The sequence below is a fragment of the Lytechinus variegatus genome, chromosome 8, assembly GCF_018143015.1.
Source record: "Lytechinus variegatus isolate NC3 chromosome 8, Lvar_3.0, whole genome shotgun sequence".
Taxonomy (NCBI): domain Eukaryota; kingdom Metazoa; phylum Echinodermata; class Echinoidea; order Temnopleuroida; family Toxopneustidae; genus Lytechinus; species Lytechinus variegatus.
This window is the reverse complement of record NC_054747.1, coordinates 28,076,855-28,101,759: the sequence shown is the minus strand read 5'-3', so window position 1 is coordinate 28,101,759 and position 24,905 is coordinate 28,076,855. Positions and strand designations below refer to the sequence as shown.

The following is a 24,905-nucleotide window of genomic DNA, read 5'->3' as shown; positions in this document are numbered from 1 at the left end:
CTAATCTTTTTAGTTCGAACAAACTGTCCTATGCCATGTATACACAGATCTAATACCACCCCCTCCAATTCACAAAATTGTCCCTTGCGTAAAATTTGAAATATTTCTGACCTGAAACTTGAATTCACTCTTTCTTTCTCTCTCTCTTTCTTTCTGTCCTTGTGTATGTCTCTTTCTCCCCCGATGCATCTCTGTCCGCCTCTTCCCCCTCTCTCTCCATTAAAAGGCCAACTCTCTTCATTTATTTCTGCAATAACACTTAACCTACTTTGGGCGTGTCTGTGTGATTATTTTCTTGGGATGATTACTCATCCCCTAAGAAAATGAGGAAAAGAGTCCGATAAAAGCCGAAAGGACAGTAATCAATTCAATTTACAGATGGTTCGCGCAATTTTTACTCCCAGAATTATTGGGCAAAAAATCCATCGGGTAGGAACCTGTGTTTTCTTTTTAAAAATCCAATTCGTAAGCAGTTCTCTAATTGAATAAAAAAAGCAAATAATCAGTTAACAAGATTGTGATATTTTTATTTATTTATACTAACAGAGCACGTTTAGGCAATTACCCCTTCCTAATTCTCAACATGTGTTTAATAGTTCGGTTACCAGTCTGGGGGAAGGGGGAGGGCAATTTTCTTAAGATAAAGAATGAAAATTATAGCTTCCATTTTCTAATCTTTTGTACATTCAATTTACCTACCTCACTTTCTTATTCCATCTCCAGTCTTAATACAGACAATTGAATTAAATTTCAATTCATTTATTTTGCACTTTTCAATAAAAATCACATTATACAGACCTATTCTTTTTCCTGGCTGGAGATGTAATCACATTGAATAATGAATTAATGGTTATATTTGAAATTTTTCATTTTCTATTTAAAGATAACATATAAGTCATATATGTTTGTACTCCCATCCGTATTGTGAGCGCGTGGTACTCTGTCTATGAGCATATGCATTTGTAAACCGATGTGAAAGGAATGTTCTTAATGGATAAATTTAAAGGACAAGTCCACCCCACAAAAACTTGATTTGAATAAAAAGAGAAAAATTCAACAAGCATAACACTGAAAATTTCATCAAAATCGGATGTAAAATAAGAATGTTATGGCATTTTAAAGTTTCGCTTATTTTCAACAAAATAGATATATGAACGAGCCAGTTACATCCAAATGAGAGAGTTGATGACATCACTCACTCACTATTTCTTTTGTATTTTATTATATGAAATATGAAATATTTTTATTTTCTCGTCATTGTCATGTGAAATGAAGTTTCATTCCTCCCTGAACATGTGGAATTCCATTATTTTAACATTTTGTGCTTCAGGCAATGAGGTCCTAATCATCAAATTCGTAAAAATTGAAATATTGTATAATTCAAACAATAAAAAACAAAAGAAATAGTGAGTGACGTCATCGACTCTCTCATTTGGATGTAACTGGCTCGTTCATATAACTATTTTTTTTGAAAATAAGTGAAACTTTGAAATGTCATAACTTTCTTATTTTACATCCGATTTTGATAAAATTTTCAGCATTGTGCTTGTCTAATTTTTCTCTATTGATTTAAATCAACATTTTTCTGAGGTGGACTTGACCTTTAATTAAGTTCAATTAGTGGCTCTGAGGAAAAGTGGCATTTGGTGTTTGATCTTTTGTTAAAGAAGATTTATTCTCAAATGTCAAGTCTACCCCCCCCAAAAAAAAAATAAAACAAATAAAACGAATAAAATAATTAAACAGGTACAACGCTAAACATTTCATCAAAGTCGGGACGGGGAAATATTCTAACATTTTGATGTTTGCTTCATTTTCCCAAAACAACGAGTCTATCAGGATTGTGGATTTGAAGATCCCGAAACGCGTCATACATGTCATAAGTATTAAGAATTACATGGAATTCCATTGGAGTTTACAATTCAACATCTAATAATAAGACAAGTAATTTAATGCACGCTTCTAATAATGTAAACCCTCATCGCAGGTTAAATTAATATTGTATGATAACATATATGGATGAGCTCCTCGTATGTTTCGTCACAATGTTATTTCATCTTTAAGTGGATCCTCGCCTAAAACTGCATTACTTTGTTACTACATTGTTTTTCCATTAACTATATTAATGATATGTAAATAATGAGATTATGTTTGTAATTGCAAAACCAATAAAACTCATAATAAAAAACCCCACAATATTGATTGATTGATGGTGATTTTTTACCTGATTGCTAAGAAAGTATGAATGCTTGTAAGCAAGCAACCGGAGGACCGATGGCTTGAGGGCCTCTCCGAAGGATTCAGTACTGAGGATTAATGCCTTACCAAAGGGCTTTAGCGCACCAAGTGGGAATCGAACCCGGGTCACCAGAATACGAATCCCGGCCCGCTCTACCGACTGAGCTATCGCGCCTCCTTTAAAATCATTATTTCGTCATAATATACCCCCTCCTTTTTAAGTTCTCAAAATTATATCCTCGTCCGTCGAAAGAAGGATATATAATTTCTCTCTTGTTTTTTTTTTCAAATAAAAATTTATCATCACAATTTCATCCTCCCTTCTTTTTGTTAAGATATTGATTCATTTTTCATTTGACCCGTGTATGTTTTACGAGATAAATATTAAAATTAATGAAGACGAAATAATTTGAAAATGTCCCTGCGTGTTGTGCCAATAAATTAAACGACGTAATGAAAAAATATTATTTTTACAAAATCAAACGAATATGAAGAATACATTTAAAAATGAATTCATTTATTATCAGTATTCTATAATTTATTCTCTAAGTATAATGCATTGAAAAATAAATGAAATAAGAGCAATGTGAAGTAGTCATATCATCAATTTATGCACTCACATTTATTTATAAGTAACTATAATCCGTTTTATACTGGGATTATTTTATATATATATAAAACTATATAGATCAATGTTAAATACAATTGAAAATCAATCTAACATGAACAACAAATGAATAATTATTATGGTAAAGCATAGTACAACCAGAAAACATTACTAAAATATTATCTGAAAAATTTCCGAAACAAATAGCTTTCAGATTTGTTATGCAGTCCCTCATAAGAGAGTAATATGCATTATACATGATCAAATAGAATATTTGAACCTACCGAAATAGATAAGTTGTACATAACCCATTGTCATCCTATCGGATACCCTAGATAGATAGACCCGCGATAAGATCAATTAGATTTTTTTTATTATTCATTTACACCAGTTTGAGTTGCTGTTATAAATGTCAGACATGCCAAACATGTTAAGATATATCCTTTATATAATAACATTATAAAGTATACAAACACGATACAATTTTTTTTTATGAAATGAAACGATACTTGCTGCAATTAAAGTTACAAAGAAATGATAAATCAGCTATGCTGCAAAACTTTGATCCAAATTGTATCAACATGTTTATTATGCAATATTATCCCACCATTCTATATAAGAATATTTCATTCTGCTAACCATTTTCTCTTTCAAAAAATATAAACCTACGAAAGACTAAAGGCTTAATTTATTAATTCTCTCAACAATTTAGTAACAAAAGAAAAAATATTGATTTTAAACAAAAATAATGAAATATATTACCAACATTTTGAGAAAAATCGATCAAATATAGAATTTATCAAAATTTAATTATTTGATTTTGACGTCATATTCGAGCTACTCTCCTGCACATTTTCTAGAAAGATATTAGTGAAATGCCATTTTGTCAGAAAACTGAAAATGGTTTTTATTGTACCTTCTGTATAACAATAGACAAATCATTTTACACCCGTTCCAAAAAGGCGAAAAAAAAAGTCACAAACCATTACAAAAATTGAAATTGATGCATTTTATATCACATAACATGTGGGGCAGCTGCTCGTTTATGATGTCAACGAATTAAAAAAACTAAGAACTCTATCAACTTTCTTAATCTTTAATGGATTTTCCTCAAACCTTCACCAATGTTAATTTTTCTGCTATTTTCACCACAAATTTTCTTCAGCGTGAAATTCCCCTTCAAGCCGTTGGTCATGTTGGTGATATTTGCACAATATCCTGTGTATTAGACTAAATGAAAATCCATATTTTATTGTTAAAAATAAACATGAAATGAAATAATGAATTAAGCAAATATGCAATGTAGGAATAACAGCAATATGTACCCACTTTCTCTCATTTGGGCTCGGAAAACATATCCCGTCACTCATTTATTCTGGTTTTGAGAACTCAATTAGGTAATCACCACAGATAAAAATGAGGCATCATTTCATTTCGTTCTCTCTCTCCGTCTTTCTAAATTCAGACCGCGTCTCTCCTTTATTGCCAGTGACTGTAGCTAAAAAGTACAGCTTGCAATTCCCTTGAATTAGTACAGATAGACGAGCTCAACGGATTCATGTTTCGGTGTCTTCACCGTCGTCCCGAGTCGAGTGCGATGAGCTGGCTGATTCGTGTAGAGACGACGAAGAGGGCGTCTCACTGGCTGCATCGTCTTCTTGATGTTCTTCAGTCACCCTTAGACCACTTGATCCCATCTTCTGTCGTACAGCTCTCCCTTGGGCGCCCCGTCCGCGAACCTTAGTGAGAGTGTTCGTGAGGTTTTCCATGATGTCGTCCACGGTGCCGTGGATCTCCGTCGTGCGTCGTCGGACATCGCGGACGTGTTGGTCCAGCTCGGTTGTTTTAGTGTTCATGATGTCAACCTTGTCGAGTTGTGTTTGGATGCTGCCCAGCGTGCCTTTGAGGTTTGTGAAGGATACTTCCGATGCCTTCAGAGATTTGAATGTCTCGTATCTATCAACGCAAAAATATATAAATTATCGTGTCTGCGTGAACAGTAACATTACAAGTTGCAGAAAATTTCATCGAGAAAACAGGGAGAAATAAGATCAATCAAATCTTTTAAAATATTTGTGCTATCCAGACAAATTTTGTATCAAACAAATAGGTATGTCATGCCCCTTCATCACATTGCTTTGTCATCAGGAGCGGAAAAATATATAGTTGTCAATTTTTCGCCGAAAAATCTTCATATTACACTTTTGGTTCAGTGATGACATATCATGATAGAAAATGTGTCATATTTTGACATGTATATATTTCTATGAAACAATGTTAGAAAATATGACAAACAATAGAATTTGGCACGAATATTTTTTTTTCTTTAAAGAAGATTCTACACATATACCGGAAATAAACTTTAATCCCAACATCACCCCAATCATGTGAAAGAACTTATTACGCTCTTTCATTTGATAACAAAAATCGTCATGCCAGTATTCATATTCCTGAAGATATAGTAATTTTTACGATGCTTGGCAAGCGAATGAATTTCGCTGAATTCCATGGGTGTATGTCAACTTTTGGCTTCAACTGTATGTAGGACAGTCCCATTATTGGAGTATTATATGGAATAGAAATGGCGCAATAGCATTTCTAGAAGGCAAGAGCTCTCTGGAGAACCTCTTGGACATTAAGCAGTAAGGAATTCATAGTTTGGTATAAAAACATACAGATAAGCAGTTGGAAAGATGGAAAGAAAAAAAAGAAAGATGGAAAGGATGAATATATATGATAGATAGATAGATAGATTGATTATACAGTTTTGGGGGAAAAAGACTACATTTCTTCCTAACCCCCAGAGAGCATATTCTAATAATCATATCCCAAGCTGTCCAGATATACAGGTAATAAAGAAGAAACAGGTAGTGGCTGGACACCCGGTCAAAGAATGCGCTTCAATGTTCCATCCTTAGAAAAATGATGGACTCCATCCAAATGAAATGAACATATTGTCTAACCTGAAAACAGCAATATCGTTCCTAATAGCCATGATATCAGATCGAGTCACGTTAGCCTCCGAATCCGCACCGAGCGTCGTACGATCTAAGATATACCGGTCAACAAGTTGTTTGACCGTCACCTTTAAGAGAGAGAATTGATTGTGATAAAATAAAGTCTGGTTTTCAAGGGTTTCAGGAACGGTTTTATATTCAGAGAAAGATAGTGGTTCCTACGTTGGCACTATTTTCGTAGATTTGCAAAAAGCATTTGACATGGTCGATCACTTCTTTTTTCTAAACTTGAGTCCATTGGTGTCAAGGATAAAAATTACAATGGTTTACAATCTATTCATATCCAACAGGAAAATTAGAACTTGTATCAATATTGTACTCCCTCTGACGAAAAGGCAATTACGAAAGGTGTACCACAAGGTTCTTTACTAGGATCGCTGTTGTTCATCATTGTTATAAAAATACATAAATTTTGCTTTCGATGAGTGCATAAGTTCATCTTTATGCAGATGACACGGTCATTCGTTATTCGCACAAAATCCTGAAGTTTTGAAGGATGTCCTAAATAAAGAGTTTAAAGGTCTGGTAACGTGGATGAATAATAACAATTCAAAGATCAATTACAACAAAACTGTATGCATGTTTATTTGAACATGCTTTAAAAACAACCTGTTTTGAATATAAAATTTAAAGATCAGCAGCTGTCACAAGTAAATAGCTTTAAATGTCTTGGTATTCATGAGGATGATAAATTACGATGAGATGTTCACACTGGAAAGATGTGTAGCAAAATTAGTAAAATGGTCAGTTACTAAGGTAGAATAAGAGAGTATGTAAACATGTCTAGACTTAATTTGATAAATAAATCTTTTTTTGTGTCTTTCATAGAAAGATTTTATTCAGAAATCAAACACGAAGCAATTCAGTTTACAAAAGAATCATGAAGCGAACATGTTTACAACAACTGTACATGCGTACTATAATCTAATGATATGACAAAATTATGTTTTTGACTGAGAACCCTTTCAATTTCACAATAGCGTTTCAATTATGCTCTTAAAAGAGCTAAAACACAACCGATTACCCTTACAATGTGTCGAAAAAATGAAATATTTAGCATAAAGAATATAACGGTTTACAGTAGAGTATTGAGCGTCAGGGCAACCAAACAAAAATAAATTCTTATTCAAATACACGTTATTGTTCAAATAAGAGGTTTGGAAGTTTTGAATAAATTGTTGAGTTACAGGGCAGTCCCAAAACAGATGTGAAATATTTTCAACAGAGGAAGAACAAAATGAATAAATCTTATTAACCCATTTTTATAATGGAGATGTAATTTGGAAGTCTGCCAGCAAAATTTGTTTATCACAACTGCAGAAAATCCTAAAACAGGGCTGGACGGATAATAGCCAATTTTAACCCACACTCTCATACTTCTACGAACCACATTCACAGCCGCCTTTAATGGCAAACCTTATTTGACAGTCAAAAAATACATCTCATACTCTTCACTTATAAAGTATTGAATAACTTGACCCCAGAATATTTGAAAGACAGATTCGGTTTTAAATCTCTTCCATATTCCCTCGGAAATTTTAACATGCTTCCATTAACTAAACCAAAGTCAAATTATTGTAAAAGAACATTCGTGTACAGAGCTTCCTCAGAATATAATAAATTACCCACTGACTTCCCACTCCAACTTTCGAAATTACCTTCATGAACTTTACACACTATATACATAAACATTTCATGTACGTTTTTACTTCGTTTTGTTTTAGTTTTGTTTAGTAATTTGTTGTATCATTAGCAAAAGATTATATTTTAATTTTATGATTTGTCATATTAATTGTCGTACATTGCATCGGCCCCATGGAAGACCAGCGGTAACAATTATAGTCGCAGCTGAAAATGGGCTACCAGCCGCAATTTTATCTTATCTGTATATACTGTACATCCTATTTGTAATATTGTGTGATAGTTTTAATCTTACGAAATTAAAAACAACACGAATGTCGAAAACAGCAACATTCGTAAATTTGTGCGACAAAATGGCAATGAACTGACAAAGTGACCCCTCTATTGTTAGAGATTATGTCACAATTGGCTATCCATAGATAAACCCCAGCTTTTATTAAAGTTGACGTCAGAATACGGGCCAATGTGTATAGATACATGATTATAATTTTATTTCGTAGTTTACTCACTGTGTACTCCTCTTGGCTTCTGTCTCGCTTCTTGGAATTGCCCTGGTGAGATATAAGACAGAGTTTAAATACATTTTAGGTTTTCACTGCCTGTGAAATACAATGTACGAGACAGAAGAAACAAGCATTATTCATCCGTTTTCTTAAAATATACTCACAACTGCAATTTCCTATAACTTACGACGGGGATGCTCTATAAATTTTGACAACGATTTATAGTCTCTTATTTGAATGCTTGAGCAGAAAAACATTCTTTTTTTAAATGATAAAGCTAATGTGGGTAGCGATGTGAAAAACTGATAACATAAATGTTTGAACATGGAATCGCCCAATTGGAAATTTCATTTTCCCGTATATTCTTAAAATGTCCTAAAAACAACAACCGATTAGAACTAACGGGATAAAGTTTATGCAAAAAGGCTTCCAATCAAATTTAATCAACAAATATCAATTTTTAATATAAACCTTTTCATCTATAATTTTGAACTAACTTGGTATTACATTTCAATATTTTCCCCTTATGGTTAAATTAACTACTGTTATTGATATAAGAATAACATTCATCTAAAAATACTATGAAATATGTTCGTTTTAAATATTTTTAATGATCATGATGATGTACTGGTTAGATTGTAATATAAGCGTACGTGAAGGGGCATGGGCAAAATGCCCCTTGACTGAATTTTGATGACCCCCTTTTATGACTTGTTTTCTGGTTGTAAGGAGGTTCAGTTGTCTAACCACTTCGGAATTTTGTAAGCTCACTTTAACTCGCAGAGATTCGTCATATATTTCAGGCCTATATACATTTACACCACTATTTTCTTGGGAGAAGTGATAAAAAGTTTCATTTATCAACTTATATATCCATCCATCCATCCATCCATCAAGCAAATCATTAATTTCTTCTTTCATTCATCCATTTACTCAGTATTCATTTGTTCGTAGACATTCTAGTCTGCTGTGCAAACCCTTCAGTCGAGTTAAGGGTCTGAATGTGCAGCCTATAATGCCTTGTGTACTGGAGGCGCTCTCGTCAGGTTTTCTATGCGCTAGTCTGCGTGGAGACCCACTTGTTGATCGAAGTTACAATCAGGGTCTGTGCCTGCAGACTATAGACAATCAACGAGACTTTCCAATATTCTTTCAATGTTGGGACAGATAACATGTGTACGTACATTTTCATCCTTACTCCTGCGGCAACACGAACTACCGAGTTTCCTACACATCGCTGCCCAGTCTCGAATGGCGGGAAACACATTGAACGGTGGGGGCGTCGTGTTCCCAGGTTGGAGGAAGCTCACCCACATCTGTGCTCGGGCGTATTTCCATTCAGTATCCGAATTTTCCTGTTAAAAAAAAATTGGACATTGGTAAGAAATAAACATAATACAGTATAAAGTACCTAATTCAAATCTAAAAATCGTTCTCTGACAGAAAACAGTTTTGGAGCAATATTGTGCATAGTTATAATCACATGAAATCTACTCCTGTTTTTTTGTTATATTCTAGACCAACACCCCCTCCCCCTGAAATGCTCAGGGTGAATTAAAGTGTCATCTTTTATCTTGATTTTCAATAGATTTTACCATACATGTACACGATTGTAACACCCGACTTTCATGAAATCGTTGGTAACTTCAGCCCTAGATTTATGAAATTCGCCTCCCCTGATTTCCACTTTCTTTTGCTTTTGATAAAAAAGTATCAAATTGTTCCACTTTTCATGGCTTACCTCGACTCTCGTATAGGTATTGCTCATCATAGCAATGAGAGCATTGAGCATGACGACCACAGCAAACATGAGATAGAGACCGAAGAGGAACGTTCCCACAGCCTCGGTGAAGTAGTGATTAATGCCGCTTTCAAGCTGTATAATGCTGAGGGACTCCAATCCGAACAGGGCCCAGAAGAGGGTTAACATTGACAATCCAACACTGAGTGGTGGAAAATATTTTAAGCGTGGTAAAAGCTCCTTAGACTTTGCCTATCAAGGCAAGGATGTTATGAAAACACCATACCCGCCTATTTTTATTTTATTTCGATTTTTAGGAGATACATCTGGAATATATAAGTTAAGATGAATTAGAAACTACAGAAGATCATGTAATGAAAATTATTGCCATAATGCCATATTTATATCAATGGTGTAATGAGCCAGAAATTTAGAGGGGACCAGAAATTCTAAAAAGCTGAGAGCGAGCGAAGCCAACAAAATATTTATTTAGAACTTTCTAATACAAACCGATAAGTTTGTGATAGATTCTGACACAATATTGAGAACATATCATATTTCACCCTTTCCATTTTTCCTTTTTCATTTATTTTGGGGGGCTTGAAATTTGGGGGTCTCTGGCCCCAAGCCCTCCCCCTTCTGTATGCCAGTGATTGCTATGTCAGGTATAGATGAACAGAAAGAAGAAAAAAAGTGGGCATGGTTCTGGAAGTTTAAGTCTCAAACTTTGAACAATGACATAACTTTGCTGTTGGATGGCTTCAGACATTTTGAGGACGTTTGAACTCCCAATATACACATTACACTCACTTCCGAGGACTTAATTGTTACCTGGCGAATGCGCCGTAGTCGCAGGCGGCGTCGGGGTCTTCACTGCACTGCTGGTAGGTGTACTCCTCGTAGGTCTGGTAGATCTGGTTGAGACCGAGAGCGAAGGCGAACCAGACGATGATGAAGACGAGGATGAACTTGACGATGTCGAACAGCATACCGCCCAACGAGATCTGAAGGGGGCCGACCAACTGCGAGGAAACCTGGTGGATGTAACGAATTAAGAAATCATTATATAAGAGTGACACTGGAAAATCGCTGATTAATCTGAAGAGAAAAGAGGGTTTCTCGGTACACCATGTTTTTTCGTGGGTATTTGTTGGTCCTGAAAAGGGATACCACCCAAAATTCTTCTACTTCGCCATGGAAACCTTAAGAAATTGCGGGTGACATGGCCACGCCAACTTATTTACTCATCCAAAACACCTCTATTTTCGTGCATTGACAAGCCCCAAGCTGACATAAAATTTTCCCTAAATCGTCCCTACGACTTTCAACAATGAGTTGACGGTTAAAGTCGAGCGACCGAGTTATTGAGGGGACGAGTTACAGGTCGAGGGAACGACTTAGATAAGTCGAGGAAACGAGTTTGTAAATAGTGGAAACTATCGGGTAAGGAAAAACACCTTAGAGTCTCTGTAATTGCACAATTGCAATGATATTTCATTTAAAAAGGGGAAAGTGTGTCGTACCGTTAAGCTTAGTAGCCGAAGGAAGGCAATGACCGTAGCTACAGCAAAGAAGGCATCAGCTAGAACGGATGGATGGTCAGGCGGCAGTGACACTCTACCAGAATACACAGGTGTGGTAGTCATCATCGGTGGCACTTCTGTGGCTGCAGTGAAAAAGACAAAATACATCGCAATTGAGCAGTCTTCTCCAAACACAAAGAAAATTGTGTGAGACGGTGTACATTGATGATCACACCAGTCATTTTTTTCTTCAGTGTCAAATTTACAGTGTTAGTTCAACATCCATAAGAGTTATACCAACATATTTGGATGTTTATTGAACAATCTAGGTGTGGACACAGTGTGAAATCGTCAGGATTTTAACTTTAGTATTGTAGCAGTGTGATAACAATTTCCAATTCTCCCACTCAGCCATACAGCTGAGGTGTCCACAGTGCGAAATATTCTTCAAACTGTTGAATTTGAGCGTTAAACCATGTGATTCTCATCTCCCTATAGTCCACAATATGAACGCAATGTACACATCACGCCATACTGTCATTTCCAACAGGTTACAGGCTTATGTACTGCAGTTTCGTCTCGATATATGACCTTTCTGATAAAGTACTTTAACAATTACATTTTATTTTTAGGCGACCAAATATTGTCTTAAAACAAACTGTAGTAATTAGGTTATATGGTAACGTACTTGTGGCGTGAATATCTGAAAGACTATAGTCACGAAATAATATTATTCAATAAATTAGCATATCAAAGAAACGTTGCTTTCTGGATAAGGAAAACGGCGCAGAACATGGTTGAAGAAGATCATGACGATACCTTATGTAATGAAAAGTGGGTGTAGCTATTTGCCATCCTCTATAAAAGGACAGTATAGTTTATAGTTATCTTTTTTTGGAGACATGATCCTATGAAGGATCAATAAATCCGATGTTTTGTCTAACATTTTACTCTAGTAATCGTATATTATTCTGCTCTTGGAGATATAGCACCCGGGTATAGGCATATCAACTCAGTTTGAGTATACTATATGCTTTCATAAAAAAAATAACAAAACGCTAAAAGAGTCAGGATACTTACTAGTTTCATTACAAGTTTTTCTGACTACGGACTGTATCAACTCAGTAAGATTAGCATTCTGGTTGGCTTGAATCTCGAGGCTGGCGTTACGGACGACCTCATCGATGTAGTCCCGAAGCTCGGGCACGGTCTCGTTCTGCAGAAATTCCCTGAGCTGGTCGAGATCGATGTCACGACGGGCGATGTTGTCAACGACAGTTTCTCGAGTCTGAAGCAAAGAGAGTAACACATTCAATTCGTTTGCAATGAGTAGGGGAGAACTGGGAGAAGTGGGGACGTTCTTATGATTTGAATAATTCTCAGCTAACCAGAAAAGCCGTAACATCCGATAGGGTGTGACAAGATACAGCTCACAACAGACATATCAGTCATTACACAGCTGGACAGTAAGTTAAAAAATATAATTCTTTTAAAACCCTTTTTGATACTTCTTCGTTGTTACTTGTAAGTGATATATATATATATATATGTGTGTGTGTGTGTGTGTAAAGCTTTACATGTACGACAGCTTTTGGCAACTCTTTTCTATTTAGATATTGTAAAGAAATGGATGAACAGAACAATGGTAGGCGAAGCTTAAATCAAGGTTCCCCCAGAGCTATCTATACCCTTTGGAAAAATTGGTGATGCCGAAAAAATGTCTCTGCCGGGAATCGGACCCGGGCCCCAAGCTTTGAATGCCGGTGCCTTAACCACTAGACCACAGAGACGGGTTAGTGGCTAGACTGAGCCCGACCCGATTGACAGTCAGATAGACAAGATTTTTGACACTATACCAATTATATTTTCCTTTGTCGGGTGAAGGTGAGTTTTGAACATTACAAGCCGCCATGCCTCAGCTGGATCAAAGCTATTGCTTTGATACAGTACACGTATGAGAGAAGAAATACAAATGTGTAAAGCTTTACATGTACAACAGCTTTTGGCAGCTCTTTTTTTTATTTAAATATTGTAAAGAAATGGATGATTTCTTTACCATATATGTATATATATAATATACATATATATATATATATATATATATATACATGTATGGATCACAATGTCGGATTGCATTAATAAAAACAAATCGTTGTTGCTGTGATTGTGTTTTTGCAGGGCATTTCTAAATTTCTAAAATATCTTCCCTTTCTTCAACAGTAAATCCCATTTACCCCATATATATCATTTATAGTCTGTGTATAGTATGCATATAAATGTGTTAATGCCTGAAAATATATCAGAATGTTTGATCGAAGTTCAGCTAAGATCTGGGGGATTATGTATATTGTAAATATTGTGATTGCATTTTTTGTAAAAAAAAACGCACACACATCAAAATCAAGAATGCTTCCAAGGAAATTTTGCAATTGTGATGTTTGTGGCAGGCAAAAGAATATACCGCTACAGTTTTACAATATTAAGTACCAATTAATAGGACAAATAAAAGTAAAGCTCAGATAACATAAATATAACAGGAAAGAACAACGGTTATATGATAAGATGTGCAAGAACAAATATTGCTATGGACATGATGGAGTGCTATAGTTATGGAAGGGGGGTTACTGTAGAAGAAAGGGAAGATATTGGCAAATTTAGAAACGCCCTGCATAAACAAAATCACAACGAACATGATTTATTCTTATTAATGCAATGCAATTAGAAATTGCGATCCACATAAATATGATCAAATGACACAGCCCAGAACTCGGGTGAGGTTATCAGATCAATGACAAAACACTCAAATGCGTGTAACGCCATTTGTATAAACATACAGAAAAGGTCAGTTTGCTGCAAAGTGACCACCCTTGAAAGATAAGTACCACTTACGTTTGGGCCCGAATTACTGAATGGATTCGGATGGAATTTCAACAATAGAATGAAAATATATCACTTATATACAAAGTACATTATTAACACGTGTAGAATTTCAAGAATTTGACGCCACAGACCGGTGAATGCTACATCAAATACATTTTTAGATTTCTTTCATTGTTTTATTTTTTATTTTTAGTATATTCAAAGATATACATATTTCTCATTTTATTATCATGATTATTGAAGGTGCCTTCTAATAATTGCCACTTCATCCAATAACAAGTTGGCCCAATAGCCATTTAGTCTGCATACCATTTGGTCTAATTGGAATAAGTGTTAATTGGGCAAAATTAACAAAAAATGAAACAGATATTAGACCAACTGGTTATGAGACGAAATGGTCTTAGACGAACTAGTGATTAGATGAAGTGATTATTGGACCGAATGGTGGTTAGACGACATGTTGATGGACGGAATGGCATTATACTAAATGAAAGTACACCATGTGGTGAGCGGACAAGTTGGCAGTAGACGAATTGGCAATCTGCCGTCCTTTGGTGACATCACAATTTTGGTCGCATTGCTACTGAGAGGATCTCCATCGCATTACCCATGTTTTATATGTCGATTAAATGCTCTCATTGATTTTATTCTTCGATTTTTCTTTTTTCATATAGGCTTTTATACTTGTCACAAGGGTGTCGTTCTTCTGTATCCTTACCTGTAGATAAGCCACTAGATACAATGTGAGGGCGGTCCAGAAGAGAAGGAGGATGCAGAATTCAAGAATGTTCTGACCATTCGTGATAAATGTCTTGATCCCTTGCCGATAGATTCCGATGAGGGCCGCCCATGTCATTCCTGATAGGGAAATGAATGGTGATTACATTGAATCCTACTTGACTGAACACAGCAAAAATAGGGCCACCCCCTGCCTTTCCTCTTGGGGGAATAACAAACAAAATAAACCCGCTTTTTATTGCAAAACTTAAAAAAAGCAACAACTTCGTAGATTAAAATTCAATTTCGAAACCCACAAAGGTCCTCGCTATCGAATGCAGCGGGGACAGGAGCACTCGCCCCCTTCCCCTCATGTAAAAAATAAATAAATAAGTTTAAATCATTGGTTCCAGCGTTCCTTTTGATTTTTTTTAATGGATAAACAGGCGATCTTACGATCTAGATGCAAGCCAGAATAGTATAAATGGGGATTAAACCAAATTTTGAGTGAAAATCTCAATCTCTAAGATTTTGCCATATATTGTTTAAACTACTTTTAACTTCTAGACCTAATTCAAATATGAGGAGTCGAGACAGCAGAATATTTAAGGGCTTACCAACTAGCCAGGCTAAAATAAGGAAGAGTAGCGGTACGGGTATCCGGGTCCATTGCTTTTGCGGATCTTCGGATGTGGTTCCGGAAGCCGAGGTTGCAATGAGGAGAAATATGAGGAAGGTTAACCGGGATCCGACACTCATCAGAAACTTAACAAACCTGTAAAATAAAAGACCCCAAAACAAATATTCAACTGAAGATGGCAAACTAGACCGAGTGAGAATATTGTAAATAATCTTTTCCTTGTCTGTTAATAGGAATACTCAGAAAAAATAAAGACTTGGGACAGATTGCGAAGTAGCACAATTTATCTTTTCTGTCTTGATGATAATGATGTAAGAAACACAATGTTGATAATTAACTCCTGACGATGGAGTGGACGCTTTATTTAAAAAAAGTATGAGATGAATTCGTATGTATGCATAATTATCTAGTAAACTCTGTATGCAGTAAATAGCTTCCTTGGCAGAAAAAAATATCAATTTGATTGAAATCATATTTTTGTGTATTTAGTTCATTTTATGCATTATTCAGACTTTGTGGCAATGGGTACAATTTTATACGTATTTATTTATGTGTTTATTTATTCATTCATATATCCACATTAATGTACATGTTATAGCAAATCATTTCAATTGAAATGCACCAATAAAATGAATAAAGTGGAGGGGCCTACTGAAAAACCAAAGCTTGTAAGATGTTGGCCCCCTGTCGACATTTTACAAAAGGATAAATTCAATTAAAACCGACCAAAATGATCAGCAAAATTCTATAAAGTTACGCAGAAACAAATTCTATAACATGAATGTATTTACACCATATACAAAATATATACATTATACATAATGACTTTAAAATAAATTAGAATGCATCGTTTGAACTTACGGGGTGTCAACAAAGGTTATGACCTTCTTCGCTGGCATAAGGATGTAGACGATCGAGATGAACGGATAGCCAATCATTATCAGGAGACTAATCAGAAGCTGTTTCCATAGAGGCCAATCTCGTGTATAAGCCAATGAGCCAAAGAAACGTTTGATAAGAAGTTGCTGGCAATGAGGATGTGCCACGAACTGTGTAGTGAGCGTGGAGAAAATACATAATCATGGATAACAGGGACAAAGGTTGAATCAATATGAAAAGGTGAATATCAAAGAATTGCGTATTGCAATTCTTTTAAATAGATTGAACTCTAGCATGTCTAGGCATCTCTCAAATACTGGTAAATGCGAGCTTTTTCACATATTTTTATGAAATTATGGTAAATTAAAGGAAGAAAACGGAGGTCGGACTACAAAGTACAAGATTATGTCTTGGAATTGCTCCCTCGCAGAATTAATGCTAAAAAGAACGCAAGGCTGTTGCTGTATGCAATGCTATGTTACACTACTAAAACTGGTGTTCAACTGGTGTACATAGAGTACCACACCATTTCAATCCGGTGTTAAACTTGTGGTGTTACTTAAACAGCCATAGGTTATTACCACACCTTTCGTTGTTACATTTTTAAGTCTGGTGTTGTGTTTAATCTGTAGGGTGTAATGTTAACACCCTTGGTGTGGTATTCAAGGAACACCAAGTGGTATTTGTTTTAACACCGCAGTTTTATGGTGTACAATGTAGGTAAAACATATACTACCTTTTTCTGGGTGTAAGATATTGCCATGAAGACCTTCTGTAGAGTGGCGCCATCCTCCGTAACTCCTGCTTTGATCTTATTCGGTCCATGGGTCATGATCTTGTTCAGCTAGAAAAACACATAAATTAAGAGGGGATTCTAATCTTTACAATGGTAGGTCATTTGTCTATTGTATTTATGATTAAGTTATGATAAATCATCGATAAATCTCGGTTTCGTTTTTTGTGGGACGCACTGTATATGTAACTCGATTGTGGTTATCAAGCTCCTACTTATTATAAGTTACAGAAGTCCTACGCACCTCCTTGGAATCTCTGGCCTGGCCAAGAAGGTCGGCAGCGTACTCTTCTATCGTGTCAGCAAGCTCCAGGTACTCGGCTCTGAACTCATACTCGAGACCACTCATTTGACGTAGACGGTGACACAGGAGGAAAGCATCACCTTAGATAAATGATCAGAGATGAGAGAATATAAAGATAGCGAGAAGAAAAAGGGGAGCGACAAGAACAGTGACAAGGGCGGGAAGAATAAGAGCAGCAACGGCTTCAGAGGTTAATCAACATGAATTTGTTTATCGAGTTTAAAAGAAGTTAATCAAGGTTTGATTGAGGTACGTGAGAATGATGATGATGGTAATGATGATGATGATGATGACGATGATTATGTATGATGGTGATAATTGAATACCGTTCAGAATGGTATGAATGCGCATCAAAGTTCATATTACCAGGATAATACAGCTTTGACATACACAACATTGTAAAATATAAAGTAATAGCATATTATTTTATAGATTGCTACGGTCAACGAAACCGAACGATTGTCGGTCATTGGTAATAATCATAATAATAATATACAACATTTATAAAGCGCTTTATACAATAAGTTTCAAAGCACTAAGAAAGAAGGGGAAAAAAGAATACAAGACATCTCAGTAAAATTAAGAATAACAAAGGAACTGAAAGTGAAATTAATTATACGTACAAATAAAGAGATAATAGGCGAATACACAATTTATATGTAACGGGTCGATAATCATGTATGTAAATTCAAATAATCCTAATAACTAAGAACACAATCCGACTTGAAAATCTTAACACACTATGATAATGCAAATTAACTGAGGGGTATGATTTCATACAGAACACAATAGAAGCGTAATATTGGAAAGTGAAACTTATTAAAAGAAGTGGGTTTTAAGGAGGGACTTAAACAGTTCTAACAGGGAGATTATTCCAGAGCTTCGGGGCAATAACTGAGATCTGTCACCGTAGTTGGTTGGTAATAATGGAATAACATCTGTAGGTCTGGAGTCAGTGGTGGGATTGCGCATAAAAGACTGAAAATCAGACATACCCATTGGGTCCTTGCTTGTTTTTGAGATGTAGAACTGACTGGATAAAGCTCTGTAGATGTTGAGTGTCCCCACTGACCGCTGTAGTGTGTGCTTTGCAGTCCGCTCTGCGTCGCCGGAATCTGGGCTGGGCACCAAGGCACCATACTTCAAAAGAATCTATACGAGAGGAAAAAAAGACGGAAAACTATATTAAATTCAACATGTATGGGGAGCTTCCCGAACGTCTCACAAAGATTCCCATTCCCTTCAAGAAGTTTACCTGTAAAAAAAAATGGATGTAAAGAATGCGGGAGAAAAAAAAAGGAAATGAAATAAATAAAAAAAGGGCTGATATACAATCAGCTGTCTCATTTGATTTAAAATTTTATTGTTTTTCCTCATTTGTTTCGGTGTTGTAACGAAATAAAATTATATTTATTTCAAATTGTGCATGTTTTGAGGCACCAAATCATCCACCAAATTATATATTTTACAGGCATTCAATCTTTTAATTGCATGTTCTGTAAATTGTTTAAGTATTAAAGACTGAAGAAGAAGGGATGGATGAACATTGAAGAGAAACTGTGAGGGAGGAGAAAAATAGAAAGAACGGCGATAAAACGAGAATAAGAATGGGGACCAATATCCGATACTTACATCGATGATCTCAAAGTTGTTATGGTGGCAAGCTAGAATAATGGGAGTGATTTCAGGATGATAATCATCCGTTTCTGAACGACAGTTGACTATCTCCATCTGTCGATCCTAAATCAAACAAAATGAAAAAAAAATCACCATTTAATGTCTAGCCTTTGAATAAATCCGTTTAACCTCTCGCTTTCATAGATAAACACAACATCAACAGTAAGTTCCCTTAAAGAATCCCATCATGATTATCTTCCAGTGTAACAAATTATTCAAGTAAAAAAAAAGACAGGCCAAGAAATTTCATGAATTCGAAGATAATTTGGGTTGTATATAAAGCACTTTACGAAGTTCGCGTCAGTTAGTATTTTTTTTTAGGAGAAATTGTGTATGATTGAAAGATGTGTTTTTTGGTAGAATAGATTTTATGCGTTATAACAATGAATAATAAAACATGAATTGTTATTCCAAGTTGGGCCACTGATGTTTCATAATAAATGGTCTAGTTCATTTTGAACAAATAGAGAGAAAACAGACAAGCAAATTAATACCACTGTATATCTCATAAAATAAGTTATAAAATAAAATAATACGGCATTTCACAGTTCGTTAATTTTCACAAATATATGTCCATCCTGTTCGGTATGAAAATGGGGGAAACAATATCAAATATTTCTTATTTCTCCCTTTTTATAAGTAAAAATCATAGATTTGATAATAAAGAGGGCTCCATACGTAACAGTGAACCGTGATGATTTTACATGTTCCGTGAATTATTTAAGGATATATCCGAAATATTGCCAAACGTGGGGGGGGGGGGGGGTAACGTGCTAAATTCATCATTTCCGTCCTCTGTGTAAGAAAGTGAAACCTAAAACATTTTACATTTCTTATGTTACATTCGACCTTCATGAATGCTTGTCAGACTTTCTCCATTTATTACAATCAAAATTTTGGAAGATGTCCTTGAACTTTGGTGTCGAAATTCAGTGGTGTGTTGCTAGGGCATGCAATCCTTCGGGTGGGCAACTGGGTCCTCAGTTCGATCCGAAGTCACTGTTAAGGCTTATATCTGGTTAATTATAATGATATAGACATATTGTTGGAGAGAAGAGTCTTAAATAATTTTAGTCGTAGACAAAAAGAAATAGTTATGACTGTTTTGAGAAAAGTTTCGCTTACCCCAAAAGATTCCGAGTGCTTGAGAATAAGCTTCACTGCCTCGAAGAACTGAGTATCCACAGCGCGGAGCAGCGAATCCCCAATGGCTACATTACTCTTTAGAAGCAGTTTCAGGATCACTAAGACGAATAAAAAAAAAAATCATGAATAACGTCAGTTTGATTAATATTGTGTCATGTGATGTGTAATAGAAAGGGTCGTGGTGTAGTAGTTCGGACTCTCACTCTAGATTCATACACTCTAGATTCATACACTCTAAAAATATTGGGTAAAAGTGCTCCATGATGGTAATTATGCATCCAACGGACGTTGGGCATTTCTTTTGGGCATTTTGATTTATCAAGTGTGATGAAAACTTTGCCCATTCTAAAGAAACAGTTGCTTATATTTTTGTTTTTAAATCTTACTATACAATATGCTTCCCTCATTGGGTACAATACTGCACTAAATTGGTTGGACACATAATTACCCACGTTGTGGTAAAAATTTACCCCAATATATTTTACAGCGTAGGGTCATGCATGTTCGAATCTCATGTCAGCACTAGCGTTCTTCAACAATCTACACCCAGGTACACTGTTAGAAAATTTCTACTTAAAAACAAATAATCCTGCAGGAGTAAGATTACAAAAATTTGTATTTGGTGTGTGTAACCTTACAAATTCATTGTATTAAAACTATCTTCCCTTTTTATAAAACAGACCTGTTCTGTAAAATTGTAGAAAACCTTTCGTCTTATAAAAGGTCACCGAATGATTTAATTTTTCTTCTGTAAAATCTTGTTACTTCTAACAGCATATAAAATTGGGTACCTGGAATAGAAAAGGAATCAACTGTACTTTTCCATATGAAAAGGGTATACCCTAGTCTGCAAATGTAGACCCACATCTGCAGTGTGTGTGTACCACAGCTGATTCAAGGATTCTGCATAGCAGACTAGTCTACTGTGGCTGGCTCGCTTCGCTCGCCCTTTCAGTCTTCGCAAACCAGCAGCAGCGCACTTCGCGCGCTGAGATCCCACCTCACGAGCCATTCAGAGTCTGCATAGCAGACTAGGTATACCTTGAAGACTAGTAAAGCAAAATAGATGTCAGGGCATCTCTGTTAAACTGTATTCGGGCCTACCATTCTTAATCGTAACAAATTCATGTAAATAATCATTTTTTAAAGATTTTCCTTGAAATTTTCTTGAACATATATATATCTCAATTTATAGCATTTATTCAATACCAATATGATACAACCATGTCAAAAGCTAGCACTGATCAACATAACATATAAGAATACATTGACGATACAGAACAGTATTAGCACAAGTTTTAAAAACGAAAAAAAAGTACAACACAACATTGGCGTTTTCATGAACACCACACTTGATAAACAAAGTACATTCATCAGAATGAAATGAATATTAAGTTGATTAGATAAATTTAAAAAGAAGGAAATAATTATAGCCTAAAATTAATAATGACCAAATGATTTTTCAGAACATCATAAGAACATCATTATTCATTAATTGTTTATTTTCAGTGTGTATTTTAACTCGGTGACCCCCATTCATACGTTCTGCTTTCTCCGGGGTCACCAAAACATCATTTTGCTCTTTTGCTAGTGTATTCTTTTTGTATTTATATTGATATGTAATTTGTTTGACGATAATTACGTGTAATGTTGGTATGTATCTGTGCGATTGCATTGTAACTGATGATGGTTCAATTAATAAATTGAAAAAAGAAAACCCGAAATAAAAAAATTAATAGGTGAATAAATAGATGAATAAGTACTTAAATAAATAAATTCAAAAAATGAATGAACACATATACTTAATACATAAACTTAAAAACAGGTATATGAAAAAAAAGATGAACTTACGAAGGTTCCCTCGGGTGATGGCCACAGCAATCGCAGTTCTTCCATTCCTATCCGTGCAGTTAACATCGAGAGGTTGGGTTTCGATCCTATCTAGGGCATCTTCTACAAAAGATACATCGCCGTCCCTCACGGCGGCCAAAAACCGCTCCTCATGGGTGAACGCCGACATGTCTTCGGGCTTTGTCTTTTTATGCGTACGTGCGTAACGGAGAGAAACTTGCCTGTTTGAAAATAATAATAACACACAGAAAAGGGATGAGTTAGGTGATGAAAATAATTTAATTTATTGATATTATAGAATGGATGAGAAAATCCCTGCAATCTGATTGGTTGAGAGCTATGCAAGAATTTTTACTGGGCTGCACGAACGATATCCCGATAATCAAAACGATATCCACTGTAAACAAGCTATCGCCCGAAAAGGTTATTGTGATGTCATCGCGCATGTACTGTTACGCTTGTTTACGTCAAAATTTTGAATTTTCGATCAAGGCAGAATGAATCAAATAAAGGATGCAAAATGATCTGTAAGTACAAATACGGTACTGTAATTGTCATTGGGATTAAAACTGCCCGCATACTTGTTAGTTGAGAAGTCTAGACATACGATCTAATGTTAGATCTACTGCCCTGAGCTGTGAACAGCCAAATTCTCCACTGCACTGCAGGCCGGCCAGGCAGCTGCAAGCGCTGGCCCCCGCCGCGGCCCGGGCATACACACACAGCTATTGGAGGTCGGAGGCTGCCTCAAGATCTTGTCAATGCAAAGCTGTATTTGGCAGTTTGGGTATAATAATGCCTTTGTGCCAACATATTATGCAGTTAAGCCCATATTTATGTTGTCCAGGGTTATCAAAGTGTCTGCATTACATTTTGGAATTTTCATGCATCCGGTAAATAAATCATGCGTCCGGTAAAAAAAATCATGCGTCCGGTAAATTGAATTTACCGGACGCATGAAATTATCATGCATCCGGTAAATCATTAATTTTTGTATTTTATTCAATAAATTTTTTCCATTCTATAAAACAGATGATGCATGGGTTTCTTTCGTGGGTCAGTGGAACTGTGTGCACGCGGTAACTTTGGCATTATGGTCTAAACCCACTCGGCTGCGCCTCGTGGGTTAAACCATGCCAAAGTTACCTTGTGCACACAGTTCCTACTGACCCACTCTAACCCATGCATCATTTGTATAATATGGGATGCATATAATCTAAGAACACTGAGTAAAATATTACCTAATATTGGGTAGAAAGGGAACATGCATGTTTGCTGTGTATTTTTTTACCCTATATTTGGCTATTTTAACGCAACATTGCGTAAATTTTACCCAATCTTTTTACCGAATCAACATGAATGTTCCCATTTTACCCTATGCTGGATAAGCCTTTGTAGAGTGCATTTAAAGAATTCACAATTAATTAGGTGTTTAATTATTTACCAATTTCTGTAACTGCGTATCTAACTGGGATACAGGTTGTCAGTGCTATTGCCCCCCCCCCCCACCTCCACCTGAAATAAAAAAAATATATCAAGACCAAGACAAAGGGGAAAAAGAAAGAAAAGTAAAAATGTTCTTATATTTTTCACAATCTATCACAAAATTAGATTCGCATTTTTTTTTAAATTCAATATTTTTGCTCGCTCCATTCACTCATTTGATTGATGGAGATAAATGCAAAGATGAATGTATTGTTATATCATTTTTTGGGTTTTCGAATGTTAAGTCATGGTTGATATATAGGAATATGTTTGATCAGGTGGCACTAGAGCATTATTCATTCATTATGAATTAGTCAAGAGTAAATTGATTGTTTGAACGAAACATGCAACCTAAGCACGTTTCAAAACATGAGTAACACATTAATGTCTATTTCTAATGCGAAATAGTGAGATGTGAGAACATGTTATGAGGCATTGTCGGGAGGGGGGGGGGGGGGGCGAGGGAGCGAAAAGAGAGGATGAAGAGGGATGAAAATAATGAAAGTGTGAAGGGTGAATTGGACAAAGATATGTATTGGTTATTGACCTGAAAACGGTACATGATGGAAACAATGTTTCTGAATTAAATATACAATATAAGGAAATGGTGATCTTAATAATAATTATTTAAAAAATTATATACAAAGGGGCCATTTTCAGTAATGACACGATGCACAACCCTTTGCTTCTTAGAATTAAGCCACTCAAATTATTTGTTTTGCTAATTTCAATATTTACATACACCATGTACATTGGAGTTGCTGATTTGCAAACACTCTTAAATTGGAGACTCTTGGGCAAAGATATTTCCGTGGATGGTATTCCCAAGTACCCGAATAGAAAAGAAATTTACCTCTAAACTTTATTCAATTCAAGGTTTATGTTGTTTTAAAAATAGATATGACATCATCGGGGGAAACATTTCATGGAGTGATATTTCATTGATACAAAGTTGCTCTTAGCCAATCGAAAGCAAGCTTTACGGTGGCTTTTAACATTTCTGGAAATCACTAACAAATATTTTCATGAAAATGCTCCTGATGAACTTTTTTTAATGTTTGAAATTACTAATGTATATTTTGGAATGTCTTTGTGTCGGGAGAGTAGGTTATGATATCTTACTTCCGTGAGTCATAGTGACTTTGCAAAAACCTTGACCAAACAATTCGACAGCAAATATATTCAAATTTGATATTATTACATAGACATGCAAAAGAAACATTTTAAAGACACAGATAAATCATAATGTCATAATCAATAAAA

General features: G+C 35.5%; 1 protein-coding gene across 2 annotated transcripts in view; it reads right to left on the bottom strand.

Moving 5' to 3' along the window:
* Positions 1 to 2,750: 2,750 nt before the first annotated feature.
* Positions 2,751 to 24,905, bottom strand: part of LOC121420282 (short transient receptor potential channel 4-like) — a 37,316-nt gene continuing 15,161 nt past the window's right edge. For both annotated transcript variants that reach the window (XM_041614859.1, XM_041614858.1), the window contains exons 2-18: positions 22,158 to 22,378; positions 20,286 to 20,404; positions 19,116 to 19,223; positions 18,479 to 18,635; positions 17,424 to 17,563; positions 17,123 to 17,230; positions 16,369 to 16,556; positions 15,485 to 15,642; positions 14,869 to 15,008; positions 12,351 to 12,558; positions 11,271 to 11,413; positions 10,579 to 10,781; positions 9,748 to 9,949; positions 9,191 to 9,361; positions 8,013 to 8,054; positions 5,809 to 5,930; positions 2,751 to 4,801 (exon numbers count right to left, since the gene is read on the bottom strand). In XM_041614859.1, coding sequence (XP_041470793.1) covers positions 4,402 to 4,801; positions 5,809 to 5,930; positions 8,013 to 8,054; positions 9,191 to 9,361; positions 9,748 to 9,949; positions 10,579 to 10,781; positions 11,271 to 11,413; positions 12,351 to 12,558; positions 14,869 to 15,008; positions 15,485 to 15,642; positions 16,369 to 16,556; positions 17,123 to 17,230; positions 17,424 to 17,563; positions 18,479 to 18,635; positions 19,116 to 19,223; positions 20,286 to 20,404; positions 22,158 to 22,326 — 2,778 coding nt within the window. In that variant the 5' untranslated portion in view covers positions 22,327 to 22,378 and the 3' untranslated portion in view covers positions 2,751 to 4,401. The remainder of the gene's footprint in view (positions 4,802 to 5,808; positions 5,931 to 8,012; positions 8,055 to 9,190; positions 9,362 to 9,747; positions 9,950 to 10,578; positions 10,782 to 11,270; positions 11,414 to 12,350; positions 12,559 to 14,868; positions 15,009 to 15,484; positions 15,643 to 16,368; positions 16,557 to 17,122; positions 17,231 to 17,423; positions 17,564 to 18,478; positions 18,636 to 19,115; positions 19,224 to 20,285; positions 20,405 to 22,157; positions 22,379 to 24,905) is intronic.